The sequence below is a fragment of the Hemitrygon akajei genome, chromosome 24 (assembly GCF_048418815.1).
Source record: "Hemitrygon akajei chromosome 24, sHemAka1.3, whole genome shotgun sequence".
NCBI lineage: Eukaryota > Metazoa > Chordata > Chondrichthyes > Myliobatiformes > Dasyatidae > Hemitrygon > Hemitrygon akajei.
The window spans coordinates 21,572,194-21,598,869 of record NC_133147.1 but is presented as its reverse complement, the minus strand read 5'-3'; the positions used below and the strand labels follow the sequence as shown (position 1 = coordinate 21,598,869).

At 44.8% G+C, this 26,676-nt stretch overlaps 1 protein-coding gene across 6 annotated transcripts in view; it reads right to left on the bottom strand.

Annotated features, from left to right (window-relative positions):
* Positions 1 to 711: 711 nt before the first annotated feature.
* Positions 712 to 26,676, bottom strand: part of LOC140715947 (RNA binding protein fox-1 homolog 3-like) — a 32,822-nt gene continuing 6,857 nt past the window's right edge. The window contains exons 3-12 of one of the 6 annotated variants that reach the window (XM_073028540.1): positions 23,964 to 24,095; positions 22,738 to 22,791; positions 21,749 to 21,841; positions 20,405 to 20,465; positions 18,082 to 18,135; positions 17,182 to 17,320; positions 15,191 to 15,230; positions 9,920 to 9,981; positions 8,421 to 8,499; positions 712 to 3,324 (exon numbers count right to left, since the gene is read on the bottom strand). In XM_073028540.1, coding sequence (XP_072884641.1) covers positions 3,280 to 3,324; positions 8,421 to 8,499; positions 9,920 to 9,981; positions 15,191 to 15,230; positions 17,182 to 17,320; positions 18,082 to 18,135; positions 20,405 to 20,465; positions 21,749 to 21,841; positions 22,738 to 22,791; positions 23,964 to 24,095 — 759 coding nt within the window. In that variant the 3' untranslated portion in view covers positions 712 to 3,279. The remainder of the gene's footprint in view (positions 3,325 to 8,420; positions 8,500 to 9,919; positions 9,982 to 15,190; positions 15,231 to 17,181; positions 17,321 to 18,081; positions 18,136 to 20,404; positions 20,466 to 21,748; positions 21,842 to 22,737; positions 22,792 to 23,963; positions 24,096 to 26,676) is intronic. The other 5 variants (XM_073028541.1, XM_073028545.1, XM_073028544.1 and 2 more) reach the window with 5 other exon arrangements.

Below are 26,676 nucleotides of genomic sequence, written 5' to 3'. Positions count from 1 at the left end.
CAGGACTGTGTGGGTCGTTTTCACTTCATTGCCCCGTTGAAGAGAGCAGCATCACGATTCTTAATTATGCCTGCCTATCAATTCATTTTAATCAACATCTCCTTCCCGCCAACCTATTATCAGAAGCCAATCAACTTCACAGATTTACCGGCTCCCAACCCCGCCCATATCAGGGCCATTTATATATGGGTAAATTAACCTATGAATTTAGATCATTTCCGGGTTGTGGGAAGAAATCGAAAGCTGCCGAGGGCGAAGGGCGGGGCTGCGGGGGGGGGGAGAAGAGCCCACATGGTTACGCGCAGAGACATCGCCGCCTGTCAGGATCGAACCGGGGTCGGTGGGTCTTGGAGGCACTTCGCTGCCAGTTCGGGGAAAGGAAAGATGACCAAGTCTAGGATCGTGACGTGGGAAAGCAAACATACAGGAAGACCATTTGGAGTACTGAGGAGTGGTGTGGGGACTAGGGTGCCAGTAAGGGTGGTGGGGAAATGTCTAGAGGTTCTGGGAAATCGCACAATGCAGTAAGATAGAGGAAAGCCGTACATACCGAAGCCCGAAGGCGCTGGAAACTGTTAATTTGTGAAGATGCACAGGGAGGACATTTTTGGAGAGGGAGGACTGGCGGGTAGAAAGGGGAAGGAGGTAAACATTCCCATGATGCATTTGCAAAGAGGATAGTTACTCAAAAATGCAACGGTACATGCGCAAGAGTGTGCAAACCCACGGCAATTTTATTATCAGACTTTGGTGTCCATGCACATACCACTACAAAAGTAGGAAATCCAGGAAACTAGCGCAGAACAGCAGCGAGGGGAGTAGGAGTCAGACGGGGACGCACGGGAGAAAGAGACAGCTGTGGACAGGGTTCCAAATTGCATTGGTGAGAATCCCCCCTCTACGGAAGTGGGAAGAGAGGGGGGGGCTCTGTTTTAAACTGGGGTAGCATTCGTGGCGACCCGTGGTCAAAGTTTCAACAGCAAGCCATCAATGCAGACGCCCTTCTCTGACTACCGTCTCGCGGCACTCACGAGCGTGGCCCTTCGTCCCACTGAACTCATACCCCCACCTCACCCCTCTCCCACACACACACACACACGCTGGGATTTTGTGGTGGAACCAGGGATCTCGGAGGTGAGGAACAGCAGCTGAACGTCCTGAGAGGAAATATGAGGAACGTTGAGGTTGAGGAAGGAGAAAGGGAATAAGTTCCAAGTGTTCTTGGAATTGATATTTTCAAACTACTTTAGCGATGTTTTTCAAGTGAACAAAAAGAATGGCGGCAGGTGATAAATGCTTCACGCTATTCTGACCTTAACGCAGCCGCTGGCCTTACAACATCGGCTGTAATGGACTCGGGGAGAGTAGCCAGTGCAGGCAAACGAATATGCTCCATTTTCTCACTGAACATCAACATTGAAAACAACACACCCAAGATAGGGAAGGATTTGGCACGTCAGGCAGCATGTCTGGGTGGAAGTAAACAGTCGCCGAGTTTTCTCAGCTCGAAACATGGACTGCTTATTCCCCTCCAAAGATACTGACTGACTCGCTGCGTTCCTCTAACACTTTGTGTGGGTTGCTCTGGACATTTTGGTCAGCTTGTCGAGTACGGAGTAATTCTCGCTCCGTACTGTTCCGTCACGGGGTCAGATACAGAGTGAAGCTACTTCTATGGTGGCATGTCACCCACTCCCGGGGTCAGACACAGAGTGAAGTTCCACACTGTCCCATCACACACTCTCGAGGTCAAACATAGTGAACTCCCCCCAACACTATCCCATCACGCACTCCCAGTGTGCGGGGTCAGGCGCAGAATGAATCTCACTCTGCGCTTTCCTTCCACATACTCCCAGTGCACGGTGTTAGCCGCGGAGTAGAATTCCCTCTCCTGTATCCCGTCACGGGGCTCGGTACAGACCGTGTCTAACACCACGTTCCTTCTCCTGCCTCACAGTCCCAAAGTTAGACACAGAGTAAAACTCCCATCACACATTCCGAGGTCACGGAATTGAGAATAGAATCAAGCTCCCTCACAGCCCCGGGCATAAACTCCCGGAACAGGAAAAAAACTCTCGCTGTGTTGTTAGTTAACCCTGTGGCATGTCGAGGGCAACCAGTGTAAGGAATTGAACTGATTGTACAGACCCTCCCAGGATCCTGAACAGCGAGCTCTGGACTTCCAATGGGACTACGTTTTGGCGCAGGTGCATAATAGAAGGCGATTGCACTGTCATAACCCAATTGACTTGGCAGCAATTCCCTTTTCCGGTGCAGGAAGGCGGGAGAACGGGGTTGAAGGCAAATCTGCAAAAAGTCAATGGCGGAGCAGACTCTATGGCTAATATCTTATGAATACTGTAACTAGTTGTAAAGTCGATCTTGTTTGTCTTGAACTAAATCTAAAACTTCATCGACGTTTCTGGAAAGGACGCGAGCAACGGGAACATTCAGCATGGGAGCACAGAGAATACAGCATTTAGGGTATCGGCCCGCCGCCTCCCTGCCAACCTACCCACACCAACCACACCTCCCCCCCACCCCACCCCTTCGCCCACGATGTAGGACGCATGATAACCTATCAACACGCACGCCTTTGACATGAGGGAAGGAAAGCGGGTCACTGAGGAGGTGGGGTTCTCAAGCAGAAAAATATGTGCAAACTACATAATCGCACACAAACAGTCGCACGCATGCGCGACCAGACATCGGGATGCAGCGAGAAAGCAGTGACCCGCTGCGCCACGAAACTCCCATTGGCGGGCCGAAATGCGCGATGAAGACTCGGGCGAGGAGACGGGAAAGGAGGATCTAATGAATACCTTAAGTAAACTGGACTTCTCCCACTCATTTTGTTAACTTGAAGATCCGGGAGAAGATTTTTCAAAAGCAATGATATAGACAACAAAACGAAAATAAATCCCGAATGCTCCCGGGAAACTCCTAAGTTATATCTCCCTCCTGCTTCAGTCAAAGTAACCTGAGCAAGCCTCAAACGAATTGCTAATCCTTAAACGTTAGCACCTGTGGTAGGATCGGTGCCCGTTCACGGTCCTCGGTTATGCGGCGCATGTAGTGTGAATTCATCTCCCTCAGAGCAAATTCAAAACCAAACATCAACCAGTGAGTCTCCTAAGTTCAACCAAGACACGGTTGGCGCCGCGCAGGAGATCGAAGGCACGCTTCAGCCCCCAGAAGGTAACTTTACGTTATCCGATGAGTGCAGTCAGAGGGAAGCCTCCAAGGCTAGGGACGTTTACTCTTCAGTCTGTGTCTCACTTAGTACGGAGTAAATCTGTTGTATCCTCCACGATACAGACCGGCCTGCAATCAGACAATGAAACGCGCAGCTTAGTAATGGTTACCCAGACTTTTATCCAACAGCACAGGACGGGCGCACTATATCTATACTGACTATGATACCAGATTAAGGTCTGCCTGATCATGATCCATATCCCTCCGTTCCCAGTCTCTTCATGTGACTGAATACCTCTTGAATTTTACAATTGTGTCTGCTTCCATCACCTCCCCAGGCACCTACCAAATGTGGAAAAAAATGAAATTTACCCTTCCCTTTCAATTTTCCCCTTCCCACCTCAAAACTCTACCATCTAGTATTTAACACTTCTACCCCGATAAGTAAATACTTTTACCATCTTCCTATTTACATTAACATCTCCTTTAACTTCTCCCCTTAGACCTTTACACTTCACCATTCTGTATTTGGCATATCTATCCTTGAAGACAACAACTCTTGATTAGTGTTTCTTATGACAAACACCAGAAAATCTGCAGATGCTGGAAATCCAAGCAACGCACACAAAATGCTGGAAGAACTCAGCAGGCCAGACAGCATATATGGAAAGAGTACTGTTGACGGTTTGGGCCGAGACCATTGGGCAGGACTAATGTTTCTTATCATTTTATGAATCTCTATTAGGTGATCTCTCAGCCTCCAGGGCTCCAGAGAAAAGAGACCGAGCTCATTGAAACCTCATGGTGACTTCATTGAAACTTACTGAATGTTGAAAGGCCTCAACTGAGTGGATGGGGAGAGGATTTTTCCCTCAGAATAGAGGGTTGTCCTTTTAGAACGGAGATGAGGAGGAATTTCTTTAGCCAGAGAGAAGTAAATCTATAGAATTCATTGCCGAAGACGGCTTGGCCATATTTAAGGCAGAGGTTGATAGGTGCTTGATTAGTCAGAGCATGAACGGATATGGCGAGAAAGCAGGAGATTATGGCTGAGAGGGAAAAGGGATCAGCCATGATGAAATGGTGGAACAGATTCAATGGGCCAAATGACCTAATTCTGCCTCTGTATCTTATGGTCATTGCCCTCCCTCTCCTTATGGTTAATACACTCTAATCCAGTCAGCATCTTGGTGAACCTCTTCTGCACCTTCTCTAAAGCCTCCACATCCTTCCTGTTATGAGACAGCCAGAAATGCAGAAGAACTCAAGGTACGACCTAACCAATATTCTGGTCAGCTGTAACATGGTTCCTTGTCTGTCATATTCAACGAAAACAAGTGTGGGGACAATATAAGATTCATGTCCAAATTGTATTCTACCTTAGGAATGGAACACAGAGCTGTACCGGAATGGACTCATCTCTGATTGTGTTTGATATGTTTTTGCACTGTCTTACTTTGCACAGTCTTTTTCTTTATCACTTTATGTTTCATGGTGGCCACATCGACATGCTTGTGATGCCACTTCAAGAAGGCATACCTCACCTTAGACCGTAAGACATAAGAGCATATGGGCATATTTCAGCCCATGGACTTTGTTTCACCATTCCATCATGGCCGACTTATCTGTCTCAAACCCATTTTTCTGCCTCCTCCTGGTAACCTTTGTCACCATGACCAATCAACAGCCCATCAACCTCCACTTTAAATATACCCAATGCCCTGCCCTCAATAGCCATCTGTGGCAATGAATTCCACAGATTCACTGACCTCTACCTCATGAAATTCATTCTCATCCTTGTTCTAAAGGGTAATCCTATTCTGTGGCTCTGCCCTCTGGTTCTAGACTCCCCTACCATAGGAAACATCCTCTCCACATCCTCTAATTTGTGTTGTGGTAATGAATTCCAGTTGACTAAACAAATACAAGCCAGTCTTCCCATTGTAGGAAAATAAATTGCAAAGGCTCAATTGGAAATGTTGACAGAATCCAATGGAACACAGGCCTCATTATTTCAATAAGACACCATGTTACAACTGTACAGAGTCACCAAAAGGTATTGTGTGGCATCGTGACATGACAGCTACTCAGCTCCAATGGCCTGGTATCCACCCCGAGCAGTAACATTTCTGAAGACTCATACAGTACAGAAGCAGCTCATTCTTCTTGCCACATCGACACTGACACCTGTCAGTGTTAATTCCATCATCCAGTGTGTATCCTTCTTTGCCTGCACAATTCAAGTGCTTGACAAGATACTCCTTCAATGTTGCCAGTGTCAGTGTATCTGCCACTTTCCTGAATAGTGCTTAGCCCACTGCTCTATGCTATCTACACCAGTAACTGTGTGGTTTCAGTTAGCTGAAACACCATCTATAAATTTGCCAATGACACAACTGTTGTTGGCACAATTTCAGATGGTCACGAGGAGGCGAACTTTGCACTCAGCATCAGTAGGACCAAGGAATTGATTGTGGACCAGGAAGGGGAAGTTGAAGGAATACACACCAGTCATCATTGAGGGAACAGCAGTGGAAAGGTGAACAGTTTCAATTTCCTGGCTGTCAGCATCTGTGAAGACCTATCCTGGACAATTACAAAGAAAACACAACAGTGGCTATATTTCCTTAGGACTTTGTCACAAAAGACACTTGTACCATGGAGAGCATTCTGGTTGTATTATCATCTGGAATGGAGGGGCCACTGTGGAGAATCAGAAAAAATGCTGCAGAATGTTGTAGTCAGACAGCTCCATCGTAGTCACTAGCCTCCACAGGATCTAGGACACTCATCATTAAGGACCCCATCACCTAGAACATGGCTTCTTCTTATAGCAACCATCAAGAAAGAGGTACAGAAGCCTGAAGACAATCAACATTTCAGGAACATCTTCTTCCCCTCCACTATCAGATTTCTGAACAGACAATAAATCCATGAACATTACATCACTATCTATCCTCTTTTTTGTGCACTACTTATTTAACTTCTTTGTTTATATATTGCAATGTATTTTTAATATACTGCTGTTGCAAAAGAAGAACTTTCACAACATATGCCAGAAATATTAAACCTGATTCTGCTTCTGATTCCTATTCTAATTCCATGAACTCACCAACCACTGATTCAAAATTGCTACTCACCCCATCTCTAACACTGCCTTCTCAAAGTATCTCACCCTTTTGCCTAAATATTTATCTTTCAGGATGATTGTCTGAGCTGGTCCCCATTTGCCTGCATTTGGCCTCGACTCACTTAGGCTTTTGCTGTCTGTGATATTGACATTGACTTGGCACCTGCCTCTATGATTTGCCCTAGCTGCTCCTCTCAGACACCCACCAGTCTCTGTGTGGTAAAAGTTACCTCCCGGGTTCCCTTTTAAAGCACCCGCTTACTTCCTTATAACTCTGCCCACTAGCGTAGGAGGTACAGGAAGTACCTAATAAAGTGGCCACTGTGTGTATGTTCGTGGTCTTCTGCTGCTGTGGCCTATCCGCTTCAAGATTTGATTTGCTCTTCTGCACACCACAGTTGTAATGCATGGTTATTTGAGTTACTGTCACCTTCCTTGCACATTGAATCACTCTGGCTGATCTTCCTGTGACTTCTCTCATTAACAAGGCATTTTTGGCCACAGAACTGCCACTTGGTGGATTTTTTGTTTGTTTGTTTGATTTTTGCAGCATTCCAGAGACTGTTGTGCATGAAAACTCCAGGTTAGCAGTTTCTGAGATACTCAAACCACCCCATTTGGCACCAACAATCTTTCCATGGTCAAAGTCACCTAGATCACATTTCTTCCCCCATTCCCCCATTGGTCTGAACAACAACTGAGTCTCGTGAACACATCTGCATGCTTTCATGTACTGAGCTGCTGTCATGTAATTGGCTGATTAGGCATTTGCATTAACAAGCAGGTGTACAGTGGCTACTGATTGTTGAGTTCTCTAGTTTAATTATCAAGAACGATGATGGTGACAAAACGGAGAATAGAGGGGAAGTCGAGAAGCTCGTGGATTGGTTTGAGAAGAACAACCTAAGCCTGAATGTGGAGAAGACAAAGGAAATCTTCAGGAAGGTGCAGACAAACCATTCCCCTCTGCGAATACATGGCTCCTCTATAGACAGAGTTAAGTGCACCAAATTCCTTGGAGTTCACATCGTGAATGACCTCACCTGGTTGCTTAATATCACCTCGCTGAACAAGAAGGCGCAGCTGCATCTCCTCTTCCCAAGAAGATTGAGACAAGCAAGGCCCCAATTCCCAATCTTAACTGCATTTTACAGGAGCACCTCTGAAAGCATCCTAACAAGTTGCATCTCCATCTGGTATGGCAGCAGTCGAACATCAGACCAGAAGTCCCTACAAAGGACTGTGAGAACAGCTGAGAGGATAATAGGGGTCTCCCTACCATCCATCAGGGACATCTATCAGGAGTGCTGCATACGTGGGGTCCTTAGTATTATTAAGGATTCCACCCATCTATCCAGCATCCTCTTTGAATTTCTACCATCAGGCAAAAGATTATGATACATAAAAACAAGAATGGTCAGGATGAGAAACAGTTTCTTCCCCCAGGCCATTGGGCTTCTGAACACCCTGCTGTATCGTATTTGAAGAGTCTGTTCCATACCTTACAAGATTTAATATTAATGCACTCAAGTTTGTTATTTATGTGTAATTCAACTGTAGCTGTTACCCGTACCTTCATAAGTTATTGTGTTATGCATGTTATGTGTACTACTGTGCTTTACAGCCTGGTTTGAAGTAACATTGAATCGTTTCTATATACATGTATGTAGTTAACCACTTCAATTGAATTTCTGCCCTTTGTAATTTTATAATCCTCTAAAAAATTTTATAAACCTCATGCACACCTGCCTATCCAACCTCTTGTTATAACTATAAGGGATTCTGCAGGTGCTGCAAATGCAGATTAACACATGCAAAATGCTGGACGAACTCAGCAAATCAGGGAGCATCTATGGAAAGGAATAAAGAGTCCACATTTATTCCTTTCCATCGATGGTGCCTAAGCTGCTGAGATCCTCCAGTATCTGTGTATGTTACTCTTGTTATAACACAAATCTCAGTCTCCCCATTAACTCAAAAAGGGGACATTCCTTGAATCCACATCCTCTTAAATCACCAGATTAAACCCTGCAACCTAAATAATTCCATATCTTAATTCGTATAACCCCAATTCCATTCAGGTTTCAGCACTCACCACTGTCCCGACACCATAAGTTGCGGCAGGTCCCAGGGCATGATGGTAGGGATCAGCTGCGGTGTACACTCTGCCGTACCTGAAATGTTCAAGTGAATTACCTGCAGTCATTTTAATTGCAAACAAATAGGATGGTGTGGCAATGTCAGGGCCACCAACAAACCCTCCAAACCTACCTCTGTCAATGGGGAAATGTGGTGCTGTAGTTAGTTGCAGAATTCTCTAAAGTTGCTCATGCTACTGAGTCCATAAGACCATAAAATAGAGGAACAGAAATGTATCATTTGGCCCAACGAGTCTGCTCCGCCATTCCACAATAGCTGATTTATCATTCCTTCTCAACCCCATTCTCCTTCCTTTACCCTGTAACCTTTGATGCTCTTACTAATCAACTCTGCCTTTAATATACCCTATCACTTTGCCTCCCCAGCCATCTGTTGCAATGAATTCTACAGATTCATCATCCTCTGGCTAAAGAAATTCCTCCTTGTTTTTGTTCTAAAGGAGTATTATTTTGAGGCTGTGCCCTCTAGTCCTCGACTCCCCCACTATAGTAAATATCATTGCCACATTCACTCTATTTAGGTCTTTCAATATTCAATAGGTTTCAATGAGATCCTCCCTCATTCTTCTAAACTCCAGCAAGTACAGGCCAAGAGCTGTGAAATGCTCCTCATATGTTAAACCTTTTATTTGCAGGATCATTCTCATGAACTTCTTCTACAAATGTTTGTAGATATTGTTCAATCCCAGTGCATCCTTGTCTTAGATAAGGGGTCCCAAACTGCTTATAATACTCCAAGTACCTGAAGTTTCACACCATCAGAGTTCAAAATTCAGTGTAAATTTATTATCAAAGTGCGTATGTGTCACCATATACTACCTTGAGATTTATTTTCTTGCAGGCGTTCCCAGTAGATCGCATTCAAAGAAATACAATTAGTGAAAAACTGTACACAAAGACTGACAATGTACGAGGAGTGATTGATAAGTTCGTGACCTAAGGTAGAAGGAGTCAATTTTAGAAAACCTAGCACATTTATTTTTCCACACAGTCCCCTCCTACATTTACACACTCAGTGCAGCGGTCGTGGAGCATATGAATTGCGGACCTCCTGAAAGTGTCTACAGCAGGGGTGATTGATACGTTTGTGGCCTAAGGTAGATGGAGATGAGTTATACAGCTCTCTTTACATGCACATGCAGTTCAACTCTTTGAGTGATTATGCAGAAAGTTTGATGTTAATAACTCATCTCGTTCTACCTTAGGCCACGAACTTGTCAATCACCCATGCTGTGGACACTTTCTGGAGGTCCAAGATCCATATGCTCCACGACCACTGGACTAAGTGTGTAAATGTAGGAGGGTACTATGTTGACAAATAAATGTGCCAGGTTTTCTAAAATTGACTCCTTCTATCTTAGGCCATGAACTTATCAATCACCCCTCGTACATATAAAGATATGAACTCAAGTTTGACTTTGTGAGAAGCACCTACCCGTCACTGTACGTCGTAGCAGCTGCAGTTGGCTGAGCCACTCGATATGTGGTGTAACCGCCCTGGAACGGAAATAACAAAGTGTTGAGAAGCAAATTAAAATTCGATTCAAAGCAATGGAAAAACAGAAAATGCCAGAAAACATCAGCACAGGAAAGAATAGGTCACAGAGCTGCCCGCCATTAGATCAAGGTATATCTGGCGCTGACTACTTTTCACAGAATTTACGTAGAATATAGAACAATACAATGAGGAACAGGCCCTTCAGTCAAGGATACACTACAGAACTAACTGAATGAGTAATTAAATCCCTAATAATCCATTCTGTATATATAAGGTTCATAATTCCTCCAATCACTTGACATTCACATGCATGTCTAAGAGCCTCTTATATAGCTCAAAAGGATCTACATCCACCGCCATCCCTGGCAGTGCATTCCAGAAATCCATAACTCTCTGTGTGTAAAGATATACCTCGCACATCTCCTCTCTCAACGTATCTGTATGTCCTCAGGTATTAGATATTTTGATCCTGGGGAGAAAGATGCTGGTTGTATACTCTCAGCTGTCTATTCCAAGCCCCTCATAATCTTAGAATCTTCAATCAGGCCTGCACTGCTCCAGAGAAAACAACCCAAGTTTGTCCGATCTCCCCTGGGAGCATATGATTTCCATAAGCTCAGCAACATCCTGGTAGAAATCTTCCGCACCCTCCCCAAAGCTTCCACGTCCTGCCTGTAATGGAGCGATCAAAACTGAATGCAAAACTCCAGTTGCGGCCTCACCAGGGTTTTATGAATTAACAACGTATCCTCCTGACTTTTGAACTCAATTCCTTGACTAATAATGGCAAGCATATCAACCTGTGCAACCACTTCCAGGGAGTATGGACTTCGAACCCTAAATCTGCACCTCCAGCATTTCTCTTCTGTGATGATTCCCCGTGGCCCTCGATTCCGCAGGCTCTCAATGGTTTATCTCCCTGTTACTTAAATTCTATTAAGCGGAATAGATTGAGCAGACGAACACACACACACACACACACACACACACACACACACACACACACACACACACACACACACACACACACACACACACACACACACACACACACACACACACACACACACACACACACACACACACACAAACCTAGCGGGTTAGCGCGATATCATTACAGTTCACAGTTCAGTTCTGATGTCGCCATTAAGAAGTTTGCACATCCTCCCCACAAAGCATGTGGGTTTATTCCGGGTGTTCCGGTTTCCTCCCACATTCCAAAGATGTAGCAGTTAGTAGGTTAGTTGGCCATTGTAAATCCTCCTGAGGTTAGGTTAAAGTTAAAGGGTTTAGTCCGCATTGTATCTCCAAATAAAAATGGAAGTAAATAAGTGGTTTGCTAGAAGATGCGGTTCAGTGGGCCTGAAAGGTCAGCTCCGCATTGTATCTCTAAAACAAAATGCTGGGGGAGCTTAGCAAGACAGGTAGCATCACTGGAGGGAAATAAGCAGTCAACATTTCGGGCAGAGACTCCTCATCAGTAAAATTCATGGTGAAATACCTTAATCCATCCAGCCTCCACACCGATCACTGAACAGACCCAGACACAGTGAGAGGAGTCTCCTATGCATCCCCATTTTAAGTGACTGCCCCTTCCACCAGTCGTTCAAGACTCTCCCACTGATGCAGTCACCCTGCCAAGACACCTCGGAATCCTTCATGTTACAACAGGATCCCCCATCATCCTAAACATCAGAGATCCCTTCTTCAGCCTCACAAAGTGGTCCAACTCTCCCATTCCTGTAATTAGCCTGCCGAATTCCCAGTCTCTGGTGCTGGCATATCTGCTGTTAAATATGGGTAAAAACGAACGCTATACTACTGTATAAAAGAGGAATCTAGTTCTAATCTCCAAACTGCTTGCAATGCAGACCGGTGTGCTGTTTACCTCCGTAATCAATAGCCTACCAACATTGTTTCTGTGATTAATGACACTTACTTATTTCATTCCGAGATACAGCATGGAACATGCCCTTCTGGCCCTTCGAACTGTGCTGCCCAGCAAGCCGACGATTTAACACACCTGAACCTAGGACAATTTACAATGGCCAATTAACCTGCTAACCAGTAGGTATTTGGAACGTGGGAGCAAAGCAGAGCACCTGGAGGAAACCCACGCACATATGGGAAGGAAAGTGCAAACTTGATTACAGAGGGCACTAGAACTGAATTCCAAACTCTGACATTGTAATAGCATTGGTGTAACCACTATGCTACCGTGGGAACACCATTATACCCTCCTGCACCTCACTCATAGAGCACAGTGCAGTACAGCACACCAACAGACCATACGGTCTGCACCAAACGTGATGCCGAGTCAAACTAAATCTCATCTGCCTGTACATGACCCATATCTTTCTGAACCCTGCATTTTCACGGGCAGATTCTTAAACGCTACTAAGGTCTGACAGATTCTTAAACGCTACTAAGGTGTCTGCTTCCACCAGTACCTCTGGCGCCCTTTTCCAAGCACCATCCACTCCCTATGCAAAAATAATTTGCCTCCTTAGAACCTTCCTCCCTCTCTCCTCAAAGGCAGATTATCTGATACATGGAACACTGGACAAGGAACAGTGTAGCGCTGGTCCTTTGACACATGCTGAATTGCTGATCTTACTCCAAGATCAATGTAAACCTTCCACCTCATACAGCCCTCACTTTTTTCTTTCATCCATATGCCTATCTGAGAGTTCTTAAATATCCCAACTGCACCAGCCGCTATCAGTGTGTCTCATCAGTATGCCCTTACACTGCCCTCGTCAGTGTGTTCCACATCTCTCTGTGTAAAAAAATAATCTACCTCTGGCATCTCCCTGTGATTTCCCCCAGCATGTCCTCCCATGTTAGCCATTGCCGCCCTAGAAAATAATCTCTGGCTGTCTATTTTATGGATGCCTCATCATCCTGTACACCTCTATCAAGTTGTGTCTCATCTTACTTCACTCCACAGAGAAAAGCCATAGCTTGCCCAACCTTTCCTCATAAGACATGCCTTCATCGTGCTTGACGCTTCTAAACTGGAGATAAAAACTCTGAATGTCTATCCTGTCTACCATATGCCTCTTATAATGTATCACTTTTTCACCCAATTCTCCCTATTTAGAATAACAGACTGTCTTTTCATTCCTCAATGACCTCACGCATTCCCGCTTGAAGTAGCACCGACGAGGAGACAAATGGAAAGTTGCTGGTCTCTGGCCTTTCACCAAAGCAAAGAGTTTTTTCACTGGCCTCTCTCTATTTTTTTTCTCTTAAACAGCTGCACAGACCAACCATTGAGCGGAGAAGGCAAGATTTACACAGCCTGAAAACTGTGCCACACCTTAAAATGTTTAAATGTTAAGAATATTCTAACTGTGTGCCAACAAAGGCTATGTGCATGGGAGCATTTCAATTACTGCGTGGCTGCGCACCTGCACAACTTTGAGGGAACAGTGCTGCACTGTCAATGTGTCAGTCACCTTCTCTTAGTCCTCACCCCGAACCATTGCCTGGATTAGAGGGCATGTGCTATTGGGAAAAGTTGCACTGGCTTGGGTTGTTTTCTCTGCTAGTGATTAGCGCAACACTATTACAGGTCAGAATGTTTTCCCTACATTGCAAATACTTGTTTCTAGGAGTACTGTAATAAGATAAGCCAGGGGAGAACTACAGATGCTAGCACCAGCAGTGAGACAATGATGGATCTCAAACCTTCAGACAGAGGCAAAGAGTTTGTGTTGGAGATCCTCTGGGCACCTGCTGAAATTGTAGATTGGGACTGGGCTGTCGTTACATGCTTGAACTTGGAGAGAATTGCGCGCAAGGATGTGGACTACGGGACCATGCTACCTACCTGAGAAAGTGGACTCACGCGCGGACAGATTGTGAAGATGGCTTTTAGCGCACTGGCCAGAATCAGGCAGGGTATTAAGTGTAGAAGTGGGGAGGACTTGGTGGGATTGTACAAGACACCAGTGAGGCCCTGCGGGGGTTATTGTCTTCAACTTTTCTCACATTGCTATAGGAAGTACGCTTAACATCGTAAACAAAAAGTGCAGAAAGGTTTAGAATGTAGAGCACTACAGCACAAGGAACAAAGATGTTGCTGGGACTTGAGGGTCTGGTATAAAGGGAGAGGTTGGGTAAGCTGGGACTTTACACCGTAAGGCATATGAGATTGAGAGGTGATCTTACAGAGGTGTATGAAATCATGAGGGATAAAGATAGTATAAATGTATTTGGTCTTTTCCCCCAAGGATGTGGAATGAAAAAACAGAGGGCATGGGTTTAGGATGATAGGATAAAGACTGAATGAGTACTGGGACAGCTTTTATTTTTACACAACAGGTTGTATGGCTGTGGAATGAGCCGCCAGAGAAGGTGGTTGGGGCTTTTACAAGAACAACTTTTGAAAGTCAGTTTGATATGTAACTGGATAAGAAAGGTGTAGAAGGCGATGCACCGATGTCGACTGGCATGAATTGGGTCAACTTGGCTGGCATGGACCAGATGGGCTGAAGGGACTGGTTCTGTGCTGTATGATTCCATAAAGGAAGTAGCTTTTCTAGCCCACTCCTAACCCCAAGGACAGGGCCGATGTAATCATGGCCTCTATACACACACCTATTTACTCCTGGGTAAGCTATCACACCTCCACTAACCCCCTCTGCCTTGAATGTATTCACATACCCTGCATCTAGTGTCCTCCTCGGGACAGAGTTCCAGAAAATTGCCAAAGACAAAGAGGTAGCATGGAGATAAAAGAGACTGTGAGACAGCGAATGTGGGCGTGCTGCTGGGGACAGGGGTTGCGGTGTGCAGAGGACTGCAGCGGCAGGTGAGGGTTTCCAAATGATCCGGTCTGCTCGAAGCGTGAAGCAGCAGAGGTGGAGAGATTAGAAGGCAGGGAGAAGAAGATCTCAGAGATCAGAGAAGTGTGGGGAATCTGAATGCTAAAGGAAATGGGATAAAAGAGGGAGAGAGAGAGAGAGGCTAGAGAGTGAGAGCAAGAAAGCGAAAGACAGACAGTGAGGAGAAGAGAGAGAACGCAAAAGTAAGCGGGGGTGCGAGAGAGGGAGGGGAGAGGGCGTGAGAAGGAGAGAGGGAGAAAGGGAAAGTGTGAGAGACGGTGAGGGGGAGAGGAGGAGAGGGGAAGAGGAGTAGAGAGAGAGAGTGTGTTATTATTAGCTGTCATAGTTCACTCTTGCACACAAAAAAAATACCTACATACACATCTGCCCCGTATAAAGCATCTTGATAGACAACTCTGAAAGTCAAACATAAGAAAAGAAAGTCAGTGTTACTACCGAGTGTTTTGTAAAGCATAAACGGTCTGGGTGATTCGAAGGGACTTGGGAAATTTGCGCATGTGCTTTATTACTAATGACAGAGCAAATTAAAAGGGCATTTCAAACTCAGTTTATTATGAAGGCTCAAAAGAAAGGATTTTTTAATTATGTTGTATCAAAGTTTCAGCTGAAATATGAAGACCAGCCTGGGCAGAGTACATTAGAAAAGACATCGAGATGTAGAGTAATACAGTAGTGAAACAGGCCCTTCAGCCCAACTCATCCATGCTCACCAGGTTGCCTTCCTGACTCAGTCCTTTTGTCTGTGTTTGGTCTCTATTGGAATTACCTCTTATTATCCAGGTACATGTGTAAAATGTCTTTTAAGCACCCTGATTGTACCTGTCTTTGTCACTTCCCCAGCAGCTTGTTCCATGTACCCACCGTTCTCTGTGTGGAAAAGTTGCCCTTCGAGACCCCTTAAAATTATTCCCCTCTCACATTGAACCGATATCTTCTTTTAGAATCCCCGATCCAATGGAAAAGTCATTAGCCACCCATTTTATCTACACTCCTTGTGATGTTATAAATCTCTGGAAGGGGATCCTGCAACCTCCTTCACTCCAGGGAAAAGATCCTGTCTATCCTACCTTTCTTCAGAACCTTCAGTCCCACATGCAGCCTGGTGAATCATTTCTGCACCCCCTCCAGCTTGATGGAATCCCGCCTATAACTGGATGGCCAGAACAATGGGAGTACTCTGTCCTGTTGAAGGGTTTTGGCCCAAAACATCCACAGATGCAGCCTAACCTGCTGAATTCCTCCAGCATTGTGTGTGTGTGTGTGTGTGTGTGTGTGTGTGTCTGTGTATGTGTTACTCGGGGTTTCCAGCATCTGCAGGTTGTCCCATGTTTAGAAATATTCTATGTGTTGTACAGTTGATCTCCAGGCTCCTGTACTTTTTCTGAGGAAGCCCAGTGTGCCAAGCACCTTCTTTGCCAACCTCTCTGCTTTGGATGAGGGTTTACAAAGGAATGTCCCTCATCATTTCATAAACCTTGGTATCACCCCTCAGCATTCTCCATATCAGAAATCAAGGCTCCCAGCCTACTCAGTCTCTCCCTGTACCTCAAGCCCTCCAGACCTTGTGAGTCTCTTCTACACCCTTTCGAGCTTGATCAAATGCTTGCTATCACAAGTTGGCTACATAGTTGTATGCAGGATTTTAAGTGTTGTTGGTGAGAAGACGCTTTTGGACTCATGAATGGGGCTTGGTGGATACCCTCAGAGATTCCGATTCTGATACAGATCCTCCATGTGCTTCCTGTAACGGGATGACCAATCCTAACACACGGTACTCCAGATGTGGCCTCATCACATCTTCAATAAACAAAGCCTCAGAAAGGCTTTCATCCATCATTGCAGACCCCATCACTCAGGACAAGCTCTCTTCTCATGCTACCATCCAGGAGGAGGTACAGTAGCCTGAAGATACACACTCAATGCTTTAAGAATAGTTTTTTACCCTTCTGCCATCAGATTTCCAGCTGGTTCACATTTTCACACTAGTTCACATTTTTTGCTCTCTTGTCGCACTATTTATTTAATTTGATTTTTGAAGATATTTCTTATTGTAATTATATTTTTTAACTATAATTATGTACTGCTGCTGCAAAAGAATAAATTTCACAACATATGGCAGTGATGTTAAACCTGATTCTGACCAAACTTTTCTACAGTTCTGTCATAATTTCCCAACTTTACACTCAACACCCCAACCTATGAAGGCAGAAAATCCATTCCCCTTTAACCACCCTATCAACACCCCAGGATCCCACTGCACCTGATCAAAATTAAAACAGTGGTCATCTCTTTCCCCGCGAGACCCCAGCAGTCTTGCGCTGAATTTAGTAAAGGGACCGTGCTTACCCTCCATAGGTCGGGAGAGGCGAAGGTGCCGTTGCAGTCCGGATGGTGTTGTAAACAGCCCTGCCCCGGCCTCGGAGGTGGGTCCCTCTGTAGGCAATGGCCGGAGCTGCAGCAGCCACCGGATATGGGAAACCAGCCACTGTGCGGGGACCGAGAACAAGGCGTTAAACAAGAACAGAAAGCAATCGAGAAGTAATATGCTGCCACCTCCTCTGTATGTAGCGACCAGCAAGTATGAAGTGAGGACACAAGATGTGGCAGATGCTGGAGTCTTGAGCAACAAACAATTTGCCAGAGCACCTCAGCAGGTCCGGCAGTGTCCAAGGGAGGAAAGGAACTTCCGACATTTCAGTACAGAACTCTGCAGCAGAACTGAGAATGGATTGGAAGGATTGCTACTTCCCTTCTCTTTATACCAGACCTCTCTGCTCTCATTCTTGAACCAGAGACAGTGTCTCCCCCACCCCAACAGATGTTACTCCAACCATTGAGATCTTCCAGTAGGGGAATTCCAACTATATGCAAAAGTGACAATTTCTGTTTCACTCTAACCATAACTGGACATTTTTGAGAAAGTACCATTATACGAGTATCAGTACAAGAGACTGCCTCGTCAGTTTCTGAACCAAATCTCGTAAACAGCTTCCTGCTGTGGAACAGCAACCTGTGATACCCACCCTTGGCAAACTGGCCCAGTTATCTTTTTATCCATTTTGTGAATATTAATTTATTTCATAAAAGTGACCTGTTCCTTTTATTCCATCTCTCAAATTTGTGGTAGTGATCTTGGAAATACTGTAAGGGCAAATTTCGGGTAGCCAAACTGCTGTAACATGGAACGCTGTGGATACCATGAAGCAGTGAGCAGCAGCATTAAAACTGGAATTGTTTCATGCTTACCTGTGAATATTTCTGGGGCGTAGACAGCTCCGACCATTGGATTAATCTTCCATCCTGTAAAGAAAGTGGACGATGAGGTAAAAACAGAGGAAGACAATACACAGTCTGAGACCCTTCATCCCATCTCATCAATACTCGCCCAGTTTGATACAATGGAGCCATTCCATTTCCCAGCTCTCGTGAGGATGAAGTAAAGTGCAGAGATTTATAAGAATATGGCCAGGATTTGAAGGCTTAAAATACAGAGAGAGATTTGGCAGGTTAGGACTTTATTTCTTGGAGTATAGTGGAATGAGGGCTGATGTTATAGAAGTTTTAAAAATTATAGGGATGGGGGCATAGACAGGATGGATGCACTCATTCTTAATCACAGGGGAGAAGAACTAACAACTAGAGGGCAGAGATTTAAGGTCATATGTAAAAGATTTAAAGGGGGCATGAAGAGTAATTTGTTCATGCAGAGGGTGGTGTATCTATTGAACGAGCTGCCGGAGGAAGTGATAGAAAACACAGAAGGGTACAGTGCAACAACAGGCCCTTTGTCCCACAATAGTCTACCATGTGAATTGACTGAATGCTTCTGTCATATCTGCATCCACAATTCCACGGAAGCATTCCAGACCTCCTCTCTAAAGGGACTTGCCCAGCACAGCTTCTTACAATGTTTCTCTCCCTCACTTTAAGTGAATTCGCTCTAATTCAGACACTTTAGCCCTAGGGCAGGGATGTACCCATGCTTCTCATAAACTTCAATCAGGTCTCCCCCTCAGACTCTACCACCCCAGAAAAAGCAGCCCAAATTTTTCCAATATCCCCATGGAGAAGAAGTCCTCTGATCCGGCAGCATCCTTGTAAGCCTTTTCTGAACCCTCCCCAAACACTCCACAGTCATCCTACAGTAGGATGCCCAAAATTGAATGCAACACTCCCAAAATTCCCTAACTACAGCATAACTTCCTGACTTGTTCGATGCCTCGACTAATTAAGGCAAGCATGCAGTTACAAGAACAAGATTTAACAGATGTTTGGGGAGATACATAGATGGGAAAGGTTTGGAAGGATATGGGACAAACACAGACAATTGGGACTGTCTTAGATGGGCATATTCTTAGACATAGACGAGTTGGGCCAAGAGGCCTGTTTCTGTGCTCTCAGTATGGAAGTCGAGTCACCGTCAATGATTGCTATCAGCATACGGGGTCAGCCACCATCAGGCATTCACATTATGTAGATTCTTGGGACTGCAAATGCTGGAATCTGAACCGACACACGAAGTGCTTGACAAACTCACTGGGTCAGGGAACATCTATAGATGTGGGGTGGAACGGATTGCCAATGTTTCAAGTTGAGATCCTTCATCTAGAGGAGAGGCTCCCAACCTTTTTATGCCATGGACCAATATCATTAAGCAAGAGGTTTGTGGACCCCAGGTTGGGAACTCCATGTCCACAGACTGAAAGGGGTGGAGTAAGAGATGGCCTGGATAGATGTGGGAGGGCAGGAAGTGGGAATCATGTAATAAGCTGGAAGGCAAGAGGTGGAAATGACAAAGGGCTGCAGATAGCCGAATCTGATAGGAAAGGAAGGCAGAGCGTGGAATTAACGGAGGAACATTGGGAGGGGAACCAGTGGGTGAAGAGAGTGGGGAGAGGGAAGAGATACGGCAATGGAGCACAGGTGGATCAGGGGAAAAGAGAAAGGAGCAAAAAAAAAAGTGAAAGGGGGGAGCAGTTATCAGGAGTTTGGGAATTCAACGTTCCTATCAACAGGATGGGCACGGCCCGGGAGAAACAGATCATAAGATAGAGGAACTTAACTCAGCCAATCGGCATTGAGTCTGCTCCATCATTCCATCATGAATGATTTATTATGCTTCTCAACTCCATTGTCCTACCTTCTCCCACTTGGCACCCTTAAACATCAAGAAGCTATAAACCTCCGCTTTAAATATACCCAGTGTCTGCATTTCACAGATTAACCGCTCAAGGAATAGGAAGTATTGCTCTTCTAAACTTCATTTAGCTTCAACCTGGCAGTGGATGAAGTCAAAAACAGACATGTGGGTGAGAGAATGGGGAATGCAATGATAATGACTGTCCACTGGGACGCAAGGCAGAACAAAGGTGTTCGACGAACCCCTCTTTAGGAAGTCTTTTCACCCAAGTCCCAAGTACAATAGCCCATGCCCTCAGGGATTCCTGATTATCTAGCACCCAACTAATCCCTCAGGCCACATCCTGTCCTGTACCAGCCACTTCAGCCCCTAGCTGAACTCCACACGTTTCAACGTGGTGATTTTAGATCATGCACTGTCTCCACTCACCATTGATATAAGGAACCGGGGATTTCTTGGGGTTCACCACCCTCGCTGTCGCATTATTGACCTGGAATGTAAAACCAAGGATCTGGGTGTAATCAAAGTACAAAAAAACCAAGAAAATAAAGGCAACAATAAGCTGTTTGGCTAAGTACAGCCCCATTGATGTGTGCCAGTTCGCTGATGACACCGTTGTCATTGGGCAGTGCATTGGGAGATAGGACCACCTGGTTGAACGGCACCTCAGTAACAAAACCAAGAAGCCAAAAGTTTTTTTAAAAAGAGACAGGTAACCTCAGGAAGGGGGAGGAGGATGAACATGTGCCACTGTTCTTTACTGAAGATTGTCAACAGTTTCAAGTTCCTGGGTGTAAACTTATCAGATACTGTACACAATTGATGAAACTGAAAAGAAGGCGTGCCAGCTCTTTTCATAGACTTTGAAGGAGGTTCGGCGAGTCACTCTGACAGATCTCTGGAGATGTGCTGTTGGAAGCATCATGATCTTGTATGGTTGTTCAAATTTGCCTGAATCTAGAAGGCTGCAGAGACTAGTGGGCTCAGCCCAATACATCACGGGTGCATCCCTGCTCACCATTGATAGTATCTATGATAGGCACTGCCTCAAGAAAGCAACATTTATCATCAATGATCCCTCAAAATCAGAACTATGCCATTTTTTCACAGCTCCCATCAAGCTGGAGGTATGCACCAACTGGGTCAGAGAACAGCTACTTCTAAACCCACACAATAGTTCTGTTGGGAGATGGCTTGTGTATGGAAAGCAAAGTACCCAGAAGAAACCCACACAGTCACAGGCAAATGTGCAAGTTGTACAAAGACAGAGAGACAGACTGACAGGCAGATGAACAAAGAGGCACAGAGAAAAAGTGAGAGACAGAGACAAAGGCCGAGACATAGAGGCAGAGAGATAGGGAGATGAAGGGACGAGAAGAGGGGGAGATGGAGAGAGGTTGATGGAGACAGAGGCAGAGTAGGAGAGAGACAGAGAGAGGAAGAGAGAGAGAGAGAGAGAACAAGAGAGAGAGGGAGAGGAGGAGAGGGAGAGGGAGAACCCATCTGAACAAATGCATACACAGCGCTGAGAATTGGAATCCAACATTGCCAAAGCAAGAAGACAATAGGGCTAACTTTTTTATATTATTATTTATTGAGATTCAATACAAAGGGCAGATGGGCAATTCCTCCAACCGCCCTCAGGCACAAGTTTAAACCCAGCTATGTGCAGTTGTTTCACTGTTTACCATCTGTCAGAAAGTTGAGTTGTTACCCCTCCATACTCGATGCCTGCACTCCCTACTTAATTTACAGAGTCATTGCAAAACCCACCTCAATCTTACGGCCCTCCACAATAGTACCGTTAAGCTTCTCACGGGCCTGGTCTGCGTCAACGCTGCTTTCGAATGTGACAAATCCAAAGCCCTGTGGATAACAGGATAGAAGCTCATGTTAATGCAATGTGTCTGAATGTGCCTGTACAACACTGGGGTACAAAACTATTAGGACTGGTCTATAACTGTATAAATCCAGGATAGTACCAACTGGAACGGATCTATCAATGTATAATACTTGGTTACATTATCTGTGGGGATGGGTCTATCGCTGTTTAACATTGGGGTACAGTACTGATAAAGACGGGTCTGTCACTGTATAACACCAGCGTACAGTACTGTTTGGAGCTGGGTCTTTTCCTGTATAACACTGGGGTACAGTACTGCTAGGGGTGTGAAACAAGGGTTGGTATATGACTGTTGGATCCAGGTTGGGAAAGGCATGAGGGCATGGAATGAGACCAGATGTAGAGGGACTGATGGGCAGATGGAATTAGGTGGAGAAGGAGGTGGCATGGTGGTTGATAAGTGGAACCTGATGGAGATAGGGTGAGATGGGCAGGTGGAAACAGGAGGGATGGTGATGCACCATCAATAACTCTCGGAGACGTGAGGTGAGATATAGACTTTTATTGGCTGGAAGAAAGAACAAGCAGCAAATGACCACCACACTACATCCTGGAGACTGAGCCGGAGCTGCGTCTCCAATCGCCTTTATACCGGGGTCCGTGGGAGGAGCCACAGGAGCAGTTAGCAGGGGGGGCGTGTCCAGACAGGTATATGAAATTCACCACAGATGGTACAGAGGGTTAGAAGTGATTGGTGCAACCAAATGAGACAGGACTGATGGGCAGATATGAAACCAGGAAGGGGTGAAACAGAGATGGTAGATAAGCGTGAATGTTGACTGGTTGGGCACAGGTCAACAGGTCTGAGTGTGTTTTGGTGTCGTATTGTACTCTGTGCACATTGCTCTAGAATACAAACCTTCGATCCCCGTTCATTGAAGATAATTTCAACATCTAGAATTTTGCCGAATTGCTGGAAGAGAGTAGAAGAGATCGGTGGCGATTAGAGAGCATGACCAGAGCAGAATCCTAGATCCCAATGGGACATGCAGTCCACAGAGTGACCACCAGAACCAAAGGATACAAATTAGGACAAGTTTCACACTGAACTAACAGACGATAATGAGTCTCCTCTCTCATCTTTTATAGAGATGTAACTACACTGAACTGCTCAATTTGAGTTTAGCCAGAATGGTAATCTTATCACTTTGCAGAATAGTGGTTACTGATTTCTGGTCACTTGTGACCTTACCCTGAACTGTCGTAGGTCACCGATGACCTTACCCTGGACGGTCATTGGTCACAGTGACCTTATTCGGGACTGTCATTGGTCCATGTTGACTTTATCCTGGACTATCTACTGGTCACTGACCACTGGTGACCATATCCTGGACTATCCATTGTTTATTGATTTCTGGTAAAATCATCAGCCTGTGTATTGGTGGTAACACTAGCTAGTGACCACTGCTGACCTCATCCCAAACTGTCTTTTGGTTACTGACCGCGGTTGACCTCATCCCGGATTGTCAATTGATCAGCGATCACTGGTGACCATATCCTGGACTGTGTCACTGAACTCTGGTGAACTTACTGCTGACAGACTATTGGTTACTGACCTCTCTTGCCCTTACCCCAGACCATCCACCAGTCTCTTTGCTCTGAACTATATCCTGTCTACTGGCCATGCTGTAAAGTCCTCTGGACTTTCTACTTACCGATAAAGCCATCTTCCTTCTGAACCCTGGCAAATACTGACCTGCCCTGCCCAACAAACAAGCTCTTTTGGCTGGAAAGTTCAAGGAAAAAGCTAATGCAAAGGCAACCCACCGACTGTACAAGGTGATCTATAGCCTCCATTAGAACTGCCGGGCTGCTTTACAAAGCCTTGGGTTATCCTGATTCTGCAGTTGGCTCCGCCCAAGAATGCAGCCTCCTTCTTTGGGCGCAACCCTGCCCAAGGCCTTCGGAAGAAAACACACACACACACACACACACACACACACACACACACACACACACACACACACACACACACACACACACACACACACACACACACACACACACACACACACACACACACACACACACACACACACACACAATCAATTGCAATTCCACACATGTGCGCCACAAGATACTCACCCCAAACATCTGCCGCAGGTCGGGATCTCTGAATCGGAATGGGATGTTGGAGACATGGAGACGTTTGGCTTGCACCTTGTTGTCCTCTGACTCTTGTGGCAGCTGGGTGGTGTCTTGCTGACTCAAATCTTCCTGTTGATAACAGTGACAGAAATGGGGGAAAAGGTGACAATTCTTTCAAAAAAAGGTTTGCAAAGCCTTGTTGAATTTTTGGCTTGGGAGGGCTTAATGGCTAGTCTTCCGGGATGTTCTCATTGGATGAAACATCTCTCCCTGAGGAAAAGTGAATGCCTTGCACAATATGTTCAAATCTGGGCAACACAGTGGTGTGGCACGTAGAGATGGTCCTTCAGAGCGCTGGGGACCAGAGATGGATGTGTGTGTGTGTGTGTGTGTGTGTGTGTGTGTGTGTGTGTGTGTGTGTGTGTGTGTGTGTGTGTGTGTGTGTGTGTGTGTGTGTGTGTGTGTGTGTGTGTGTGTGTGTGTGTGTGTGTGTGTGTGTGTGTGTGTGTGTGTGTGAGTGAGTGTGTGTGTGAGAGAGAGAGAGAGAGAGAGAGAGAGAGAGAAACTGTGTGTTCTCTTTGTAATCATGCGGGCTCTTCTCTAGGTGTTCCGCATCACATTATCTGCCATAATTCTAGTTTTTGGGTGAGTAAGTGATCAGAAATGGGGATCCATTACATTATATTGCTCCCAGTCACCAGAGCAGGATGGGGGATGTTATATCAGACGCAGGAAACAGTGACAGGATCTACAATATTATATTACACACACTGAACAGTGATGGGGCTATATAATATCATATCATAAATTGTGACCACAGTTATGGGAATCTACAGTATTACATTATATCACACACAGTGACTACTGAGGGGTATCACCCAGCAACCAGTAACAGGGATATCTATAAAATTATATCATGCATACATTGATCAGTCTGTGGATCCATGATATTATACCACACAGTGGGTAGTGACGGGAAGATGTATATTACGTATATGGCACACTGTGTACAGTAAGGGATATTTATAATATACAGTGACCAGAGATAGGAATCAACAATATTATAAAACACACAATGTAACCAGTGATAATATCATACACAGTATACACTGATGGTGTCTATATTAACATTTTGTATGCAGTGACAATTGAGGACATATTGCATCACATATGTGGACTAGTGATAGGATATATAATGATACGTGAGGGAAATCCATAAAAACACATCACACATGGTGACCAGTAAAGGGGAGGGTGAAGTGTCCATAACATGGTATCACAGTTTGACTCCATTGACAGTGATCTATAGTATTACATCACACACTTGCTGGTAACATAAATCTAACATATTATATCGCAACCAGTGACCACCTCAACACTATTATATTGCACACAGTGACCATTGTAGTTCCATCTAACTGTAGTTCATATTGACCTCTTTCAGTTCTGTCTTTTTACGTGCTTTCTTGTTGCTGATTGGCGAGCTGGGAGTTTGGGGTTTGATATTATTGCTGCTGTTTCACTGTGTGGGTGACCTGTTAGTTTTTTGTGTATGAGAGAGGTCTTTGGGGGCTTGATGTTGTTGTCACTGCTTTTTTTCCTTGTGGATGATAGGTTAGTTTTTTTGCAAAGGAAGGGAGTCTGGGTTTGCAGTTTTATTCTTTTACTTTTTGTGCAGGGGAGTTGATGTCTTTTCTTTCAATGACTTCTATGGCTTATCTGTATTTCATGGCTATCTGGAGAAGACAAATCTCAGAGTTCTATTTTGCATACATATTTTGATAATAAAATGAGCCTTGGAGACTTCTGAACATTTTATTGAGGGTATCGATATTTTATGACACACGCCACTATGACAGGCCACTCATTGATCCACAACAGTACAAAATCCGCAGTAGCCAGTGACAGGGATCTATACTGTTATATTCAACAGAGTGAGAGAAATCTGAAATAATTTATCACGCGGTGGCCAGCGAGGGTGATCTATAATACTGTATAGAGTGACACCTCAGTGAAGGAAACCTCTACTGGTTTTTCACACATGGGAACAAATGACAGGAATCTATCAGTGACCCTATAATGATATAAAACTACAATACTGTATCACACATGGTGCCCAGTCAGGTTTATGTGTAACTCTATATCATGAATACCTGTCCTGGGGTTTCAAAATATCAAAGAAAAACAATTATCAGTGACTGGGATCTATGAAATTAAATCATACACCATGGCCATTGAGGAGAATCTAAAATATTATATCACACACTGCTGACGTGGATATATTTTTCACTGTGACCAATGACAGAGATCCATAATATTATATCACGTAGTGTGATCAGAGAAGAATTTATAATACACATTGTGGTCAATGATGAGTGTTGATAATATTATATCACACACTGTTATGAATGATGAGAATCTTTACTGGTCGAACAGAGTGACGGTGAGTTGGATAGGATATTACATAACACCCAGCAACTTCTGACTGGTATCTCCAATGTTAACCAGAATCAGGTTTAATATCGCGATACATCGTGATATTTGTTCTTTTGTGGCAGCACTACAATGCGATGAATTATAATAAAAATATGTAAATTACAAAGAGAAATATATTTAAAAGTCAATTAAGTGCTAAATGAGAGCAAAAAAGAAGAAAAATATTGAGTAATGTAGATTGTGGATGGCGGGGTGGATTTGCGACTCTGCCAAA